At 41.5% G+C, this 21,282-nt stretch overlaps 1 protein-coding gene across 2 annotated transcripts in view; it reads left to right on the top strand.

The window, feature by feature from the left end:
• grsf1 (G-rich RNA sequence binding factor 1) overlaps positions 1-21,282 on the top strand; it is a 35,794-nt gene that overhangs the window by 11,057 nt on the left and 3,455 nt on the right. For both annotated transcript variants that reach the window (XM_084309138.1, XM_084309137.1), the window contains 6 exons: positions 3,602-3,736; positions 5,308-5,446; positions 10,711-10,826; positions 13,970-14,040; positions 15,670-15,805; positions 18,984-19,036. In XM_084309138.1, coding sequence (XP_084165264.1) covers positions 3,602-3,736; positions 5,308-5,446; positions 10,711-10,826; positions 13,970-14,040; positions 15,670-15,805; positions 18,984-19,033 — 647 coding nt within the window. In that variant the 3' untranslated portion in view covers positions 19,034-19,036. The remainder of the gene's footprint in view (positions 1-3,601; positions 3,737-5,307; positions 5,447-10,710; positions 10,827-13,969; positions 14,041-15,669; positions 15,806-18,983; positions 19,037-21,282) is intronic.

The following is a 21,282-nucleotide window of genomic DNA, read 5'->3' as shown; positions in this document are numbered from 1 at the left end:
ATATCATAAACAACATAAGGAATATTAGCATAATTTTGAGTGGACTGAAGGAATGAGTCAGCGTTAATAGTTTTAAATGCAAATAATTTATTGAAACATAGAAGTGGGGTCGGGACACACACACACACTGTTTCAACTCACCACCCCTGCATCATATTGTAGTCTGTCTTCAAACTTCCACTCCTCTCAAACTTTTTTTATATTTGAATATCAACATTATCTGTCCATCCTCAGTAATCCTCAGTTTACTATAATCCAGAAAAAAACCACCACAGACTTATTTCGGGACGTGTAGGCGCACTGTGTTAACGCTGCTCTGCTTTCAGAAACACGGACTGGACGGATATTATGACTCGCGGAGTTGCTACAGGGTTTTCAAAATAAGAGTATCATATGAACCTGAACGTTGCTAGCTGCCGGAGCCCAGATATTATGACTGGAGCTGCGCTTGGGGTGGAAATGAGACCCGCACAGGATTTTCAAAATAAGAGTATCGATATGAACTACACGCCAGATGGCGGGCAGACCTATAATTTTTTGTCGCCAAAGCTTAAATCTACAGGCCATTGGCGGTTAGGTGGTCGAGCGGAGATTGCGTTCGTCACCAGCCCCGGAGCTGTGAGCTTGGTTCGCCTGTTCGAATCCAGCTCACAGCTCCGGGGTTGTCACCAGCTTGGCTGGCCGTCTGCACTGATACAATTGGCTGTATCAGAGGGTGGGAGAAGCTGGCGGGGTGGGTCCGGGTCGTTGTAAACAGCGACTCCTACAGTTCGGTCGGGGCGCCTGCTAAGCGCGGATTGGACGTGAGGGGGATAGTGTGGTCCTCCCACACGCTACGCCCTCTCAATGAGAATCCGCGCTGCCAGGTGAAAAGAAGCGGTGATTGGCTGGACGTGTGTCGGAGGAAGCACGTGGTAGCCTGAGCCTCCACTCTCCCAAATGATCTGACTGTGGGGGGTAAAGCGCAGCGACCAGGAAGGGACTGGGAATTGGCATACGACTAACATTGGGATGGGAGAAAATCGGAGGAAAATGGAGGGGGAAAAAGACCAATAAAAAAAAAATAAAAAATCTACAGGCCATTGGCACTTGGCGGGTGGTTATTTTGTTCCCTGGTAACAAATGAAATGTACACAGGCATTAAAGCGTTCCGTCTCCAGACGGATTTCCGTCAATTTGATTGGGGAGATCCGTCAATTTGATTCGCAGTCTGACGGAATTGGCTACCTTGGTATAATATGATTTGTAGATGCATTGCATACAGATCGAAATAAAATTGAGCCAATAAGAGGCGCCAAATATCATGAAAAAGGGCATTTTTCTATCGCGGCGCGGCCGAGCCAAGCAGTCATTGTCAATCAGCGACTCGAGAGACAGGAGTACCCTCTAATTCTGCGCTCCGATACCATATGACGTAATTTATCAACAACACATGCGGTCTGCTGAGTGAGCATTATAAAACAAACGTGTTTTTAATCGACAGTGAATTAAAGTGTCAATGCTGTTTGTCATTTTAACAGCAGATACTTTCTTGAATGCCATCGTCCCGAGAGAGGTATGTTGACGGGGAGCTCTGATGGGTTCGCTTGCTGGTGTTATTAGCATTAGATGTAGAGCTAACCGAAAAGCTAGTTTTAGCTTTAACGTTACCTTGGCTAAAGTTGGGGCTATTCATAATCCAGCAATAATGGCTGCAGACCTGCAAGCAAAGTACAGCAAGTTGGCACAGGAGTATTTCAAGGTAAATCACTTTTCACCAGTAACGTTACATTGTCTTGTTTCCATCTAGCTCGCGTTAACTGGCTAACCTAGCTCACGTTAACCTAGCTCACGCTAACGTCGTCACTGATCGACCTCTCGCACACAATTAATGACATGTTGCGGACAGCCATATCGGTGACAATGTTTAGCTTTTAGTGCCAAATGATAAGAGTCTGAGGCGGAGTCTCAAAAGAGAATGTTGAATATTTATTGTGCAAAAATCACAACAGCGCCTCAGCGCCTCTACTACTAACTGAAGTTACCGGAGCCTGTTCTGGAGTGCAACAACGTATAACGTCCGTGCGGAATCAATGTCCCAACAACCATTCCGTGGGTGAACTCATTGAGATAGTTGTCAATTAATGATACTAATACTAATCTATACAATCACCTGTTGTTGAATAAATACCATTACTTTATAGTTATTACTAAAAAACAGTATAAAACAGTAGCTGTAAAATGTTTTTTTTTTTTTTTTTTTATAATTTATATTTTTATTTATTTATTTTTTAATGTATGCACTGGTATCGGATCAGTATCGGTATCGGCCGATACCCAAAGCTTAGGTATCGGAATCGGATCGGGAATGGAAAAATGGTATCGGAACATCTCTAGTTTAGTTCATGGTTCAAAGTAATGGGAAAAGGGTGCTAGCTCGCCATCAATCAGAAGCTAGCCACAAGACTTGCATTCACGCTCTCCAGCACACAGCCTCCCTGCCTGGCACAACAACCACAACAGTAGGGTCTATAGTCAGTCAGGACAGTAGGCTCTACAAGTAGGCTCCCTTAAAACGCTAACGATATAAAAAAAAAAAAAACAGTGGAGGTTAAAATAATAATGACTTGGCCTGAAAAAAAGTCAGGATAATTTTTTTTGCTTTAATCCCTGCGTACAACATGATGCTGTTGCTGAACCTTTTCAAGGCTGGTTACTATGAACACACAAATCCATTGTTTATAAAGTCTCATATTATGAAATGTAATGATTTGGTTTACTATAAAACTATGCAAATAATGTACAGAGCTAAAGCAAAGTTACTCCCAGATGGGGTGCAAAGGTTTTTTTCAACACATGAAAGAAAATATGATTTGAGAGATATTTGTAAATTTACTGTTCAAAAAGCTAAAGGGATTAAAAGGAGGTGTATTTCTATTATTGGGGTTAACTTGTGGAACAATGCGGATATACAGTTAAGAATGAGTAATTCGATTTTGGTTTTTAAGAAAACTATTTTTGAAAACTACAAGGGTGAATAACACTGTTTTGTTCTTTTTTTTCTTTTAGAATACTGTTTTGGAATCTACATTTTTGTATTTTTTTGTAAAGCTAAATTTTGAAAAACTACAAGGGTGAAAATACTGTTTTGCTTGCTTTTTTTCTTTTCTTTAGAATACTGTTTTGGAGTCTAAATTTGTGTATTTTTTGGTAAGAATATAGGACAGGCACATATAAGCACTATGCTTCAGTCTGTACCTTTTCAGTCACTGTAAATAATCAAATATTGATAAATGATGATGTATATTGTACTGTGTGTGATGATGACTGAAAAAATAACTACTACTACTACTACTGAGTAGTAGTATTGGAGTAGTTGTACGAGTACATGAGCACAGTATGGGACATCTCCTCAGCCTTTTAGTATCCATTGTGGTGATGCCAGTGTAACTTCTTGACCCAGACCAATAGTGTGGCTGTGGGCAGTGAGTTAGATAGATGGATGGTTAGTTGTTGAAGAAAAGTAATCAACTAAAATTCCATTTAGTTTATATTGAAAACCCTCATGCAGTTTTATAAATGGTGCATCTGTTTCTGCCATGTTCACTTCTCCTCCTTCCAGTGTATGAAGTGACGAACCGCATTGCAGAGTCCATCCTGCAGAAGTCGGTCCATACACCGGCCAACGATGGAGTGGTGCGTCTCCGAGGTGTTCCCTTCAGCTGTACAGAAGCAGACATCACCATGTTCTTCTCAGGTCAGCTACCTTGCCCCCTTCACATCCCCAGACCTTCCACATGATATACTATGTCCACTCACAGCACCGATTAGGCCTGGGCAATATGGATTATCATATTTATACCCCCATCCCCCCAAATCACATACGGTATAAACGATCCAATTGATGTGCATTGCAATGCATCGTACTGCATGGTAAAGTGTAATATCAAACAAAAACTGTCATTTTCAAAATGATATTCTCTAAAATATTTCACATAGAAATGTTGTGACAAATTTGACTTAATGTGTGCTTGTGGTCGTTAATTTAGACAGCAGAACAACACAGCAGCTGGCCTGCCTCATATCTGAGTATTCATAAAGAACAGTGACAGTATTCATTAGGGATGCCCCGATCACGTTTTTTGCCACCGATACCGATCACTGATCGTCGTGAGCCATATCGGCCGATACTGATCCGATACCAATAGTTTTTGATAATTTTTTTTTAAATTTTTTTATATAATTTCTTTTTTTTATAAAATATATATATTATATAATTAGACTTGTACTTGTATTATCTGCGAGACATCGCCACCACGCAACAAGCTCCACTGTCTGTGTGTACTTTAGTAGCCTCCAGCTACGGCCAGGATTCTCCGGAGCTGCAGCTGGACCTATACTCGAGTAGCCTCGAGCTACGGCCAGGATTCTCCTGCGCTGCAGCTGGTACCCTATTGGTATAACGTTACTGTGCTCAGCAAGCCCTCAGCTCGAATACGCGTCGAATCAGTGTTATAAGACATTGATATCAGGAGCTATCTGTAGCTACTGCTAGCCGGATATATAACGTTAATACAACGCCTCAGTGAATTATTTAGTTCAATGGGACATTTCGTTTTGAACAGTGAACTAACTTGCGCTAACGTGAGCTAACAGAGTATCATACACGTCTCTACTAGACTATTGCTGGAGCATTTGTGGATATCAGGAGCTATCAGTAGCTAGCCGGCTAGATACCGTTCGGTTAGACAATGCCTCATCATGTATTAAACTAAAAGTGAATAGTTGACTGGGTCATTTTGTAACGGTAGCTAACGTTAGCTCAGGGAGACGCCGTCCTCCCGTCCCACTAGACTAGACCCGTGTTTAAATGCGTGCGGGAGGGGCTGGAGGGATGAGCAGACGCCGCACCACCCGGTGTCTGAGACAGAACTCAGCGAGTGAGATCGGTTTTGACGATCGGCGAAAATAAAGCATTATCACCGATCACCGATCGCATATTTATACTGATTATCGGCCGATAACGATCGGTGGCCGATCGATCGGGGCATCCCTAGTATTCATAAAGAACAGTGACGGCATGAGGGGAAACAAATGACCAGCCACCAACATTTTAAAATGTCAAAGGATCCGAGGTTTTTCATGACTTGGTCGCGCCTCAGTGTTCTGTATTTTGAGTGAGTGTTTTTGTTGTGTAAAATACAAATGTAACTATGTGATTTTTGGATGCTAGTAGTGGAACATGACACAGTTATCATAACTCATTTAAATAGAAATTGGTCAATTGGTTTTAAAAGATTAAAAGCAAGATGTTGCTATGTGTTCCAGGTTTGGACATAGTGGACGACGGAGTCACCGTGGTCACGGACCACCGAGGGAGAAGCACAGGGGAAGCTTATGTGCAGTTCGCTTCCCAGGAAGCTGCAGATGAAGCCCTTCAGAGGGACCGGGAGGTCATTGGTAACAGGTAGGCCTTCCTAGGCAACAGCAGCCACATTGTGATTCCTCCATGTGAAACCTGGTGCAAATACACCTTATTATTTGGATATTGTTTTGGGGCATTTTTTTTTGTGCAGACAATCCTCTAATAGTAACCCCGGCTTGTATTTGTTTCAACTGTAGCGGGTACCAGGCTTGTATTAGGAGGAGGCCTGTATAAGAGGGAGGCCTATATTTCAAATTTTCAAAACGGATCATAATGAATAAATCAATATTTTGTCAGTTTGAACCCAGTAAAATGTACTGGGTTCATTTATTGAAACCAAGTACTGTATGAAATAGTAAACAGTGCAATTACAGGTGGTCACTGGTCATTTCAACGTTTTCAAAGTGAAATCAAGTAACTAGCTCAGTATGCAGCTCAGTATATTAGTAACCCGGCTTGTATTAGGAGGCCGGCTTATAATTGCTTAGCTCAAGAGCGCACCCGGCCATTAATAGAGACCCGGCTTGTATTTGAGACCCGGTTACTATTAGAGGAATTACGGTACCAATTTTGGATCAATCTCCCTGCAACACACACACGCACGCACGCACACGCACACACACAAGGCCCCTCCATCATATAGCTATCCCCCTTCTCTGTTGTGGGCTCCTATCCATGTCCCTCATCTTATCCAAATAACATAGTTACACACATGAATCGGGTGATTTTCATTCAAATTGCACAATAAATTATATAGCTGTCGGATCAATTCATACAAGAGTAGGCTACTTAAAACCATAGCTTCAAATGCATCAAATCCTTCACCATGGTTTCAAGATTTTAGTCAATTCTAAGCCGAACTTCTGTGCTCCGCAAAACAGGCTGTGGGTGACATAGAAAGATACTTTCAAGGCGGAGATAATATTTATCACAAAGGGTTCCAAAGATATTTAATGTTTATTGAGACACTCTGCTTTAGAGGGTTAACAGGGTTGCAGATAACAGAACAGTGCAGTAGAGGCAGCAGCATACATAAAAGTACATTTTCCCAGGTCAGTACAGGCTTTAGGGATTTCCAACAGTTTTCTGAATTATATAATTAAGTATAAGTCTTTATTTGTCATCAGATTAACACACACACACACATGCGATGGGCAACCCACAGAAACACACACACACACATGCACTGAGTCGCTGACGAAATGTTCTCTGCACCTCCCATCCCATCGTCCTTCCCCCCCAAGGGCAGCCGGGAGCAGACAAGGGCTGCGGCGAGTGCCTCGCCCGGGGACCAATCCAAGTGCTCCTGTCCGTCTTCGTCAGGGACGCGACAGCATTAGCGATCTGTTGTGCACGTTTTTCCATTGGGTTTATCTTATCGGGATGGGAAACCCTTGTGCATCCGGCCAGTCGCATATCGTTGCAGGACTCTAGCCACACACCGTGGATATGGATCGCTGCCATAACTCAATAATCCGGCTACCCTGCTTTGATATACATAACTCAATAATTGACATGATTTGGGCGTGTACTATTATTATACAAACCGGAAATGGATTGACTCGATCCCGTATCATCGCCCAATGGTAAGAGGAGGCTGACGTTACTTTCAGCCTGTTTGTTTGTTATTATCCATACAAACTGCTCTGATCTATATCTCACCCATACTACATAAAGCATTTAACGACGATCACGGAATTACAAACGACCCCCCCCCCCTCCGTTCAGCCGCGCATGATCAGTCATAACTTTTAGGACCATGTACAGTTGAAATTTTTAATATAGCGTGGATCGGCAACAAACAGCATTTGATAATCTATATGCATTTATGCCTATATCTCACGTTCTAGGAATTACTGCAGAAAACGATAAAAACATATTTATATTCTAGACGGTATTTTCGTATGAATGTGTGAATGAAAAAGTAAAACATTCCTACATCCTGAACGATAGATAATCGATGTTGAATGGGCCATAGTAATGTCAATTTAGCAATACAATTAAAAAAGTTATAGCCCTGCAAAGAAGGTGAACATCTCCATAGACTTACAGTACTGGCAGAGAATGGTATAAGATGCTGAAAGTGCGTGGCAGGGAATGTGTTAATAAGCTGCATTTATTGCATGAAAATAAGCTGTGCAACCTATGACCTTTGCAAAACATTAGCACATCATGAACACAGTCTGCAAGATTCATTACTGCACTTTATCTTCCTTGGCTAGTCTAGTCTGACAGTTTGATCTGAATTTTGTTTGACGGTACAGGCTCGTGCACCACTGCTAGATGTATGATAATTATTGTATTTGTAGGATAAAAGCAGCTCGCTCGTTCCAGGCACAGAAACAGCTCATTGAGAACAGGACTGAAATGGAGAGCTATAGGGAGGTGTAATCTGACGTCACTTTAGTTTCCCGCACGACCGTCCACCCGTATAGGGATTTATCGGTAGGAAAATGTATTATCGGCTATTGTAACAATTCTACAAGATACAAGATACTTTACAACTATGGTTGGTGGTAATCGTTTGCGGTACAGCATGTTATTTAAGCACTGGGACATCAACATGGAACATCAAACGCCCACTTCCCAATCCCCACAATAAATACATAAATGCATACAGGACAGTCGCATATAACGAGTGTCAGTTCAGTTCAGTTCATGTTCATTTCAGTTCGGATGCTTGTCCGTCTGTGCAAGGGGGGCGGGCCAGGGTGTTTAGTGTTCGGACTGCTGTGGGGAAAAAGCTGTTTGTGAAGCGTGTGTCTGGTTGAAATTGACCTGTAGCGACCTGAGGGCATGCGCTGGAATAAGTGGTGTGCTGGGTGGGAGCTCCGAGGGATCGTTGACTATTTTACCAGAGCGGGTGACTGTGCGTGAGGTGTAGATGGAGTCCAGAGAGGGGAGGGGGCAGCCAATTATTTTGGAAGCTGTTTGGTGATGCGTTGGAGTTTGTGTTTGTCAGTGGAACCGTACCAGACTGTGATGGATAAGGTGAGGATGCTTTGGATTATGGCGGTGTAAAATTGGACCTGTGGTGTTAATGTCCCATTTGAGTTTATTGCTAATGTGGGTGCCTCATGAACATTGGCAAGCTTTCTATTTTTGCACAAAATGAGTTCCCTTCTATCACTAATATTATTGTTTAAGCATTTTTGGTTGAAATAAAGGTAGTTATAGGTTTTTAATTTGTCGTTAAAGAACTACACTTACCAGTAGAATTCAGTGCTGTCGCTGTCACCAGCGTCAGAGAGAAGTGTACTGGTCCGGTAGTTCCTCAATCCTCGGTGAACGAAAACATAAACCTTGTTATTTTGCTACCTTTACGATCAATTGCGAATTTTTTCATGTTTAGCTATAGATTGTGGATGAATACACACAGAAAGGTACACCATGCCAATATTCATGCTTTATTTGTTTTAAATGAGACTATTTAGAAATGGGTCCATTGGAAATACATTGAGATTTCAAGGAGGGTGGACCGCGCGGGAAACACCAATGACGTAACCACTACACCTCCCTAATGACGCTGTGTGGAAGAATATTGTCAGTAAGACCGTATCTTAAAACTCTCACCTAGGAGGCCCCCCCTAGCCCCCACCCTTCTTTATACACAAGAGGGCTGAGTCTCTTGACCTCTCAGTGTGATTCTGGTCACTATGAGACCACTCCTCTCAGCCGAGCTCATTTGACTTACATGTACTTTGATCTAGGGCTGGGCGATAAAACGATAACGATAACTATCGCGATAAATTATTTCCTCGAAATAAACATGAAACGTGGTCGCAAAGTTTCGATATATCGATTTTCCAAGCTTGGATATGAGCACACGCACTAACAACCAATCAGTGAAGGAGATGGCCGAGAGCGAAGGAGACCCGCGCTGCACCTCTGGGTAGTAAACGAGGCTGGCTAGGATCATTAGCTTGCACGGCGCTATTTTATAGTTTACGTGCCGAGTGTGTGGAACAGAGTATTTTAGGGATATTTAGTACATTGGAAACATGGCTGGCTAGGATAATTAGCTTGCACGGTGCAATTTTATAGTTTGGCTGGCTAGGATAATTAGCTTGCACGGCGCTATTTTATAGTTTACGTGCCGAGTGTGTGTGTGGCGTGAATTCTGACGCCACGGTTATAGTAGTGTGGGGTATACGGTGGACGTCGTTGCAATGTATTGGGGCGGAACGGAGTATTTTAGGGATATTTAGTACATTGTCATGGGATACACTGCTTGCTCTGGCTAACTGCTAACGTGCGCGGACTGATGACGACATCAACTCGAGACATTCGCAGCAGCAAAACAAGTCTATCAATAGCCCGTCCATCGGCGCCGGGCATAAGAAGTTAATTAAACTTGACAGACATTATATCGACGATAATTATCGATATCGAGTTATATGAAAATAATTGTATAATTTTATCGCGATAATGTTTTTGGCCATATCGCCCAGCCCTACTTTGATCCATGTGTTTCACTATTAAATCTATAGTTATCATTAAGATCTGTCCACGAGCATAATTGATGATTTCGGGTTCCACCACAAATGCATAATCCGAGTTTTTTTTTCTTTCAGAAGAAGAAAACTTCAAACGCATTTTTAGGGGACCTCAAAGACTTTTATTAATTAGTTGAAAAGGACTAAAATATGTCCCCTTTAATGGTAAATATATCCCCAGGCCATCAGGCTGCTAAACGAACAATGAACACTACACAACAACAACCACCAAACGCACATAGCACACACATCCACACGCACACACTCACTTTAAACAAACACACTGTAGCACCCACCCCACACACTTTATAGCACACACCCACTTTAAACAAACACACTGTAGCACCCACTCCCCACACTTTATATTTATTGATGAAGGATTGCACTACAACTCGTACACCTTACTGTAAATTGTACCTAAATTGTACCTCATCCCATTTCTGCTTTGCACTATATAGTACTGTACATTAGTACACTGCATAGTATTGTATATTATATGGTAACTCAGAACATTGTACATATGTCTATACCGAACACTGTGACCTCATTTTCTTCTTCTAAAGTACATGCTATACTATGTTATTTGATACTATCTTGTCTAGCACAGTCTCTGGAGCGTAACAGTAAGAAGCATTTTGTATGAAAGTATTCTGTACTTCTGTATGACAACTATTAAAGAAACTTGAACTTAAACTATATAGGAGTTGCGATTCAGGAAGTAACCCAGTGCATGTTTTCTTTATGAACAACTGTATTGTTGGATTGTTTCTGGTCAAAAAAAGAAAAAATAGCATGTTTGAATTTCTTCAGATACATTGAGGTGTTTCCCAGTGGAAGTAACGCGATCCCTTCAGCCAGTCCCCAAGCCAGACCCCTCTCCGCCCCCAGGATGAGGGACGCTGTCCAAACGCCAACCCGCAAAACTGGTGAGTGGTCAGAGCATACTCTGAGGGACCAGCAAGGAGAAACCTAGCAAGGAGCTTTAGCTCAAGAGCCATTTATGAAAGTGAAAAAAATATGCCCTGAATGGATTCAGCTTGATGAGATATTGACCAAAAGTTTAGGATTTATTTATTACATTAGTCTCTATAGCAATAAGTGAACAGAATTGGTTGAAGGTTTTAGTAACCACTAACCAGTCAGTCTCTCCCCTCCTCCCCTGTCAGCTGAGCAGAGGTCTTTGTCTTGAGTCACTAACTTGTTAGCTATGTAACAAAGCTACCTACTGTATTAGGCATAGAGCTACAATGACCGTGTGTTAGATTGCAAGCTAAAATAGAGCTACCATTGTGGCTCTTCAAGGTAAAATAGAGCTACCATTGTGGCTCTTTGTGGTAAAATAGACCTACCATTGTGGCTCTTCAAGGTAAAATAGAGCTACCATTGTGGCTCTTTGTGGTAAAATAGACCTACCATTGTGGCTCTTCAAGGTAAAATAGACCTACCATTGTGGCTTTTCATGGTAGAATAGACCTACCATTGTGGCTCTTCATCGTAAAATAGACCTACCATTGTGGCTCTTCATGGTAAAATAGACCTACCATTGTGGCTCTTCAAGGTAAAATAGACCTACCATTGTGGCTTTTCGTGGTAGAATAGACCTACTAGGGTTGCAAATTGTAAGCACGTTCCTTACTCGATCATTGATAACGTTAACGATCAATTCATTGAGTAATTGTAACAAAAAATATCAAATAGCTTAATCCTAACCAAAATCTCTTGGTCAAAAATCTCCACTGAAAAATGTAACACTCTAGTTTGTCCTCCTTTTATACCGAATGAGTTCTCTAAAAGTATCCTGTTTTTCCTCTATTTAAGTCAACACCATATAAGGTGGTCTCCACTGGCCAAAGTGTCCTTTGACCTGAGGATCAACTCATTCTAGCCACACCTGCTGACGACTCCCCTAAAAGTCATATGGTTGTCTTTCTACAGTGCTGATCTTAATATATTATTAGCTATTATTTTACCATTTTAGAAGGCAAACCTTTAGATCTTAGTGCTGCTGAGACGAGGGTAACATACAGGTTAATTGTTTGACTCATCTGCTCTCTTTTATTATAAAAAAATAATTCATGTGTGGTTAAGGGTCAAATTTGCTTATTGTGTTTGACCCCATTCATTGCCCCTTCTGGCTATTATATTATGACTTATTTTTTTCATCTAAATTATACATATAATCATCAATGTAGCACAGCTAGATGTGGGCGATAGTGGCTCGGGAGAATATTTTTTATGGGCAGTTTTTTAAATAACAATTTTACCATTATAGTGCAAACAAATATGTTCCTCCTGCCTCATTACTGTGGTCCTTTTTATTTAACATTTAAGTGCTTTTGTTTTCAGGTTTGTATCTTTTATAATGAACCAACTGAGCGTGTGTAAATCACTAATGGAACAAAAACAACAAACTGTGTGTGTGTGCGCTTGTAGTGCTCCTTGAATGAGATCATCATTCACAACACACACACACCATTGCATTAATCAGGAGGACAAGAAACTCTGCATACCTTTGTTTCACAATGAAAAGTGCTTTATAAATAAAATGAATTATTATGATTGTAAATAACCCCATGAAAGGTTTATTATTTTTATGGGTAATTACCCGCTTCTTATTTGTGATGTTACTGGTTTCAGGGTGTGCCTAAAGTGATCAATGTGTTGGGCCGTTTATATAGAGATCTATGCCAATTAATGTTTATGTATATCCAGGACTTTTTTTTATAAGAATTGAGAGGCCTACTACGGTATTTGTATATGTGACCTTTATTTTGAAAACCGTGTTGCGACGCAACCTTGTTTAAGTTTGCGCTTTTGACAGTGAAATGTTCAGTTCAACTTAGCTCGAAGGAAAGACTCTAATCAAAAAGGTTTAATTGACCCGTATGAGGCTCTTACGGTAGGACTTTGATTGTTTATAGAAGAGGAATACTATGCAAAACAAGAAATAAACAGTGATTTTACCAGCAGTAAGTTGCAAGCCACTTTCATACGGGGAACCGTGACAATTATTAGTATTATCTTATTTGCATATTGTCTCATTATTAGATAGATAGATAGGTTGATACTTTAAGTAGACGGTATTTAAGTATTGAAAAACTTCCTAATAGTGGGCTACTCACCTAATGCATGGCTGACATTTGTTAGAAGTGTCCGTGTCCCCGTCAATCATCACTGCCAGATCCGACTTAATTTAATCGGCTATGATCTCTTATCGTCTCTCCACATCGGACGTGGTTGTCATAAGATGGACTGATATCCGCTCCGTTCTTCTTGCAGAGCAAAATTAGCGGCTTAAACTTATTGAAAGGAAGTTCTTCTTTGGCGATGCAATAGGCCACATTCATTTTCATCGAGTTTCGTTTCGATTGTTCGCTAGGAATTATGGGATTTGGTGTTGGATGTATGGAATCTACACAGACGGGGACATGGTATCGCACGATAGACTACAACTACCAAGTAGAATAGTGTGGCCCAGATTCACTTCACACGCAAATATTTTTTTCACACACAGGCTATTGCACGGGGGCTATGCAGTAAATTCATTCATCGCCGACAGATTGTTTGATAGCACCGCGACATTATGTCGCACTGTACAGCCCTGGTTGTAGGCTAATGTTTGACTATTTTTGTATCCAATTTGTATGGATTAATTTAGGAGTGAAATGCGAATGAAGGGTTGAAATCACTACTCGCAAGGTTGCCCCCAAATATTATTTTCCACTCGCACGGGCCATATAGTCAAGTCAAGAGTTTTATTTGTCACGGCATACAAGCATACAGTGAAATGCGGGGGGTCTTGCCCCGCAAGATATATATATAGGGGCAATTTGCGATAACCTCGTTGCACTGTACAGCCCTGGCGTGTCGATGTGTCCTTGAGCAAGACACTTAACCCCTAATTGCTCCCGATGAGCAGTTTGGCACCTTGCATGGTTGCCTCCGCCGTCGGTGTGTGAGTGAATGGGTAAAATGTCAGGAACAAATTGTAAAGTGCTTTGGATAAAAGTGATATATAAATGCAGCCATTTACCATTTAGATGTAAAATTACAAAATGTTTTCCAACAGCACATTCCTCTGAGCATCAGGTTCACATGAGGGGCCTGTCATTCCACGCTACTGGACACGACGTTGTGCAGGTCAGTCAAGATTCTAAATCTCAGCTCTGCTCTACTGTCTCTAAAACTGTCTCATCTGTCATGTCCGGTTTGCCTTGTTTTATTGTTCAGGTAAAGTGGTCAAATGAATATCAATAAAGTAAATAAAAATGTACGGTAGAGCTGAGCATCCAGTCCTGATTCTGTTGTTTTGAGATGGAAGAGCTGAGCATTCAGTCTGATTCTGTTGTTTTGAGACGGTAGAGCTGAGCATTCAGTCCTGATTCTGTTGTTTTGAGACGGTAGAGCTGAGCATTCAGTCTGATTCTGTTGTTTTGAGACGGTAGAGCTGAGCATTCAGTCTGATTCTGTTGTTTTGAGACGGTAGAGCTGAGCATTCAGTCCTGATTCTGTTTTGAGACGGTAGAGCTGAGCATTCAGTCCTGATTCTGTTGTTTTGAGACGGTAGAGCTGAGCATTCAGTCCTGATTCTGTTGTTTTGAGACGGTAGAGCTGAGCATTCAGTCTGATTCTGTTGTTTTGAGACGGTAGAGCTGAGCATTCAGTCTGATTCTGTTGTTTTGAGACGGTAGAGCTGAGCATTCAGTCTGATTCTGTTGTTTTGAGGCGGTAGAGCTGAGCATTCAGTCTGATTCTGTTGTTTTGAGATGGTAGAGCTGAGCATTCAGTCCTGATTCTGTTGTTTTGAGACGGTAGAGCTGAGCATTCAGTCCTGATTCTGTTTTGAGATGGTAGAGCTGAGCATTCAGTCTGATTCTGTTGTTTTGAGACGGTAGAGCTGAGCATTCAGCCTGATTCTGTTGTTTTGAGATGGAAGAGCTGAGCATTCAGTCTGATTCTGTCGTTTTGAGACGGTAGAGCTGAGCATTCAGTCCTGATTCTGTTGTTTTGAGACGGTAGAGCTGAGCATTCAGCCTGATTCTGTTGTTTTGAGATGGAAGAGCTGAGCATTCAGTCTGATTCTGTTGTTTTGAGACGGTAGAGCTGAGCATTCAGTCCTGAATGAATATGAATATCTATTATTGCGCATTATGCCCACAAGAGGGCAAACTAATACAATGGGAGACATACCTATAGGTATATAGGAGAAATTGGTGCTAGATTGAGAATGGGCTGTCTCTCAGAGCAAGATCAAAAGTTTACGATATATACAGTAATAAACACTAGCGTTAGCATAGAAAATAAAGAAAGGCCAGCTGTATTTTACATGTTGCTTACAGTACATACAACTTTGTTTCAAGGTTCCACCAAAATCTGAAGTTTTTTCCAAAACTGGGCTTTTTAGATTGAGCTCAGTGTGAAAATCACTCTCTTCACGGCCGAGTTGGGTTCTGAATTCCCTGCCATCATGTCATACAGAATTATTGGCATGTTCTTCATCTCAAGGAATAGACCTACATTTCATTTTCACTCTGCTGAAGTAACGTTGTGTGTCATGCAGTGCATTCCCATGCGAGAAGTATGAATGTAAAGTGGATTATTATTATTATTATTATTATTATGTAAAGTGGATTATTATTATTATTATTATTATTATTATTATTATTATTATTATTATTAATTTATTATTATTATTATTATTATTATTTATTATTATTATTATTATAATATTGGTTGACAGTCCAAACCTGAACTGCGTTTTCTTTTCAGTTCTTCGCCCCTTTAGGTCTGTCCAAGATCCTGATTGAATACGGCCCAGACGGGAGGGTCAGCGGGGAGGCCGATGTTTACTTCACATGCCACGAGGATGCCGTTTCAGCCATGTCCAAAGACAAGAGCAATATGAGTAAGTCTGTCTGAGTGGTCAGGATACCTGTCTGTAAGTCTGTCTGAGTGGTCAGGATACCCGTCTGTCTGAGTGGTCAGGATACCCGTCTGTCTGAGTGGTCAGGATACCTGTCTGTAAGTCTGTCTGAGTGGTCAGGATACCTGTCTGTCTGAGTGGTCAGGATACCTGTCTGTAAGTCTGTCTGAGTGTTCAGGATACCTGTCTGTCTGAGTGGTCAGGATACCCGTCTGTCTGAGTGGTCAGGATACCTGTCTGTCTGAGTGGTCAGGATACCTGTCTGTCTGAGTGGTCAGGATACCCGTCTGTAAGTCTGTCTGAGTGGTCAGGATACCCGTCTGTCTGAGTGGTCAGGATACCTGTCTGTCTGAGTGGTCAGGATACCTGTCTGTCTGAGTGGTCAGGATACCTGTCTGTCTGAGTGGTCAGGATACCTGTCTGTAAGTCTGTCTGAGTGGTCAGGATACCTGTCTGTCTGAGTGGTCAGGATACCTGTCTGTCTGAGTGGTCAGGATACCTGTCTGTCTGAGTGGTCAGGATACCAGTATGTCCAAATTGGAACAGTTTCCAAAATTTCAATTCCAAAGGAATCGTTAAGAAATAAAAATCTTGATTCTGATTATTGGTTCCTAATTAAACTACCGTACTTTTCGGACTATAAGCCGCGGCTTTTTCCCCCATTTTTCGACCCTGCGGCTTATATAACGGTGCGGCTTATATGTGACTCGACGTGACCAAACTCGAAAATGTAAACATCTAAATATTGCTTTTTTGACTGCATTGAAATGTTATTTATCTGTTCCCTTATTTGCTAAACTTAATACAACTTGTAAATGAGTTAATGCTTGTTATTTGTCCGACAGTATTGTGTCCCAATGCTAATTACATATGGTAATTAAACATTAAAACACCTGCGGCTTATAGTCCAGTGCGGCTTATATATGTACACATCATTCAATTTAGCTGCTGCGGCTTATAGTCAGGTGCGGCTTATAGTGCGAAAAGTACGGTAAGCAGTTATAGTAACATAAAACATTTAAAAATAATGAATTTATTATTTAATCATTAATCACAGAAACCAAATTAAACTGTGTGCAATAATTTACAGGTTGTGAAGTCAATTGTGAATATGAATAGTGTAAAGGTTTGAGGGCCGGGCTGAGGGGCACCGCTGGTGGACGGGGGGGTGAGGGGTACCGATGGTGGATGGGGGGCAGCCCGACCGTTAGGGATGGGTACCGAATTCGGTACTTTTGAGGTACCGAACCGAAACACGTCGGTACTACCGAGTGTTTTTTTTACTTTTTTCTTTTCATGTCAACGTTCACACGCACAATATATGCTTACCTAGGATTTGACTTGATTCAACAACAAAGCAGTCGGAGCAATGGCAAGCCGAAAACTGTCGAAATTGTAGTTATTTGAAGTTTGGATTATTTTTTTTCACGACTCAGGTAGGTAAATAAAATTTCTTGAGCCTAAAGTACTGAAAAAAGGTACAGTTGGGTACCGGTATCGATTCACAGGTACCGGTATCGGTTAAAATGTGAAAGGTACCCATCCCTACCGACCGTACACCAGCGGTGCCTCTCAGCCCCCCCCCCCCGTCCACCAGCGGTGCCATGCGTATTCTCTGACACCTTTGTTTGAGTATTACTGAAGTGATGTGTTTAGTTCTTGAGAGAAATTGTAAACTGTATCTATTAACTCTTTGGTGGCCACGCCATTTCCCCATCTGTACTCAATGGTGCCAGTATTATTGACCATTTTAGCGATGTTTGCAGACCCATCGTGTGTTCTGTATTATAGCTATGGAGACAATAGTATGTCTCATTTGACAGACATTGTTCATAGTCCATTACTGACTAATCAGTTAATTTCTACACACTGTAGTTTGTAGTTTAGTACACGCTAAACATTGCGCATTTCCAAAATAATCCAGTCTTTTCCCATAGAACGTGAGATAAAACGCGTTATATGCAATAAGCCCAAACCGTTCTGGTTGATCCCCTGAAACCCCAAATCAAAGGTATACCATGTACACATGTACCTTCACAAAATCATCAAGTCGTTTTAACTCAAAACTGTAATCGTGTTCGTCAAGCATGTTTTACGTCCGGTAAAACACAAAACTGTGATCGTTAGAAAAACATGTTTCAGATTCGGTAAAATAGACATAGAATATACCTTATCTTAGCCAGAAGGTATTCCAAAAAGAATAATTCCAAGTGATCGCATCGCCCGTGTTTTTGTCTATACAAGTTTTGATGGAAAATACGAGTCGGCAACGGAATTTCGAGGCGATCATTGTGAATATCTGTTCAAGCACAGGAGGAGGAGCCCTTACCAAAAAAGAAAAGAAAAGTAAAACGTGTATCAACACCAAGCCATTCCAGTTCAGACACAGACGATACTGCCACCTGGTGATATTCGATCGGCATTGCAATTCCAACGTGGGCAAATGGGCCATGGCCGGCTAGAATGATCCGGATGATGATTTAGAACAGGGATCGGAGGAAAAATATCAAAGGATCTAAAAACATATTATTACGTGTTTGGCGCTGATTGAGTTAATAGTGACAAAATTAAGTAAGTAAAATTCATGTTTATTCATCCTACATCCACAATTAATCACGGTCAGACTTGGACAGCAAGTCTGTTGTCCTGGCAAGATGAGCAGTGGAATGTTTCTTCACGGGCTCTTACAATGTATACAATAAGCAATGTCAAGAAATACAAATAAAACCAACAATAAATAATAACAACTGAGAACATGCAAATATATATATCTGTCGACGACTGCTCTTCCGTGCTCGTAAATCCTGCTCTTAGCTACGAGGAATCCCCAAGAAGGAACCGTTTGTGAATGCCAAAATCGTCCCGAGAACATTGCATAAGGTCGACTCCACTGTTCATCAAACAGTGTTGAAACTTGGGCGCATCAGTGTTGAGTGCATAGTAGTAGAGAATAGGAAGTTATTTAGTGGAAAATTGCATGGTAGTAGATCATTTTATTTACAGGTTAATAATAGTAGACATAGAGAATGAAATTAACAACTTTAACTCCATATGGCAGAATGTTCCAAGTCTGCCTTGGCCACATGTTATTTACTGTATGAATGGATTTATTTGTAGTTTTCTTTTTACATGTTAACACTTTTTGTCTTTTATTTTTTAGGATCGAGATACATCGAGTTGTTTCTGAACTCCGTACCAGAGGCTAAATGAAGGGTGAGAAATGTTCGACTTGAAATACAATTTCAGTAAAATGTTGTTGCATGTCTTCATTTGGATAATGTGATCGAAATATAAGTTGGACATTCACTACACAGACCATCGAGACATTCAGCGTTTCTTTTATCTAAAGCTTCCAATAAAGACAGCCACGGAAACGTTTTGTTTTGGAATTTCCATTCCAAATATTATTCCAATATTGGCCACCAATATTTTCCTTTTTTTTTTTTTTTTTTTTTAAACTTTTTCTCTGATTTTCTCCCATCCCAATTTCGTCGTTATGCCAATTTCCCCCTCCCCTTCCTGGTCGTTGCTTGCATGTGCCCCCCACTGGTCGGTCTAGGGAGTCCTGAAGTCTATCAGATGCTTCCTCCGTCACATAGGAGACAGCCAGCAACCTCTTTTCACCTGCCAGCGCGGACTCTCATTGGTGAAGTGTAACGCGTGGGAGGTCACACTACCTTCAACATATCCCTTCTTTGCTGTGCAGGCACCCTGACCGACCTGTAGGAGTCGCCGTTTACAACGACCAGAATACCACCCCACCAGCTTCCCTCCCGCTGACTCTGCCAATTGAGCCAGTATGACGGCCGGCCAAGCCGGAGGCAACGCTGACAGCCGGATTCGATACCGGTGTCTCTTGCGTTGGTGACGAGCGCTTAGACCGCTGCGCCACCCAGCCGCCCTCTATTGAACAGATTATCTATGGTTTGCACCCACCCCCTCAACCTCCCCCCAACCTGGTTGAAAATTCCTCCCAATTAGGCCAGTCTCTTCTGACTGAGGTGGTTACACGAGGCATTTTTATTCTGATTTATTATTGTAATATTAGGGTCCATGTAAAGTTTAAACTGTAAACTGTTGTTGCTCACTCCAATACAAACGCTTTTTTCCAATCCCCGGCAGGAATAAGATAAGATAAGATATTCCTTTATTGATCCCCTTGGGGAAATTCGGGCATCATAGGTGAGGGGAGGTACAGCAGTGGCGGCTGCTGACCAACATTTGGTGAAGCAACCACCCAACCAACCCCTCCCCCTCCAGTATCCAGTATCTGTACTTAAGTATATTCAATTTCAGAGACTATTCTACTACATTTCAAAGCAAATATCAATACATTTTGCTCCACTACATTCCACACAGCCTCTATACTTTGGTGTTCAGTTTCTAACATATTAAAAGCCAAATCAAGAGCAACCAATCAGACCACATAGTCCCTCTGACTCTTTTGCCCACACAGGCCAAATACCTGTATCAGCTAGAGGGCGCACAGTTGCAGTGACTGATTACTAAACTTGTTTGTTTGACTGCCTAATGCACAGAAGAAATACAAATACAAAATGTCAAAAACACCTACTGCCTCGGCAGCAGTCTGTTTGAGCAAAAGCTACATGTAGGCATGTGATGTCACAGAAATAAACTTGAGTTCAGTTTCAGTCTTTAAACAGGAGGGCCTATGCTATTGGAATTAACAGGAGGGCCTATGCTATTGGAATTAACAGGAGGGCCTATGCTATTGGAATTAACAGGAGGGCCTATGCTATTTGAATGGACAGGAGGGCCTATGCTATTGGAATGGACAGGAGGGCCTATGCTATTGGAATTAACAGGAGGGCCTATGCTATTTGAATGGACAGGAGGGCCTATGCTATTGGAATGGACAGGAGGGCCTTGGAATTAACATGAGGGCCTATGCTATTTGAATGGACAGGAGGGCCTATGCTATTGGAATGGACAGGAGGGCCTATGCTATTGGAATGGACAGGAGGGCCTTGGAATTAACAGGAGGGCCTATGCTATTGGAATTAACAGGAGGGCCTATGCTATTGGAATGGACAGGAGGGCCTATGCTATTGGAATGGACAGGAGGGCCTATGCTATTGGAATGCTCTAAACAGACAGCTAGCATGGTGCCTAAGAGCGGGCATAATAATGTGGTGAATACACTTTTCTCTCCCTCCCTCTCATAAATATTGGTACATATGCTTAAGCACGATGGACAGAGTGTGGAGGTCTAATGGTTGTTAGTAATTTGGTTAAACTGATTCTATGCTTACTTAAAGGGGAACTATTTTACTATTTCTTTCACTATTTTGGCACTTTTTTGAGTCTATGGAGCACCTCTGTATTTTTATTTTTATTTTTTTCATTGTTTTGTATTTCTAATAAAGTCCTCAAAAACAGCATTTTTCTACCTCAAGATCTTAAGCCGTTTTGAGCCTGGGCTCCAACCACTGTGTGCA

This window comes from Notolepis coatsorum (assembly GCF_963971535.1).
Source record: "Notolepis coatsorum genome assembly, chromosome: 2".
In the NCBI taxonomy this organism is placed as follows: Eukaryota; Metazoa; Chordata; class Actinopteri; order Aulopiformes; family Paralepididae; genus Notolepis; species Notolepis coatsorum.
The sequence above is the reverse complement of the archived record's forward strand: the minus strand, read 5'-3'. Positions and strand labels throughout refer to the sequence as shown.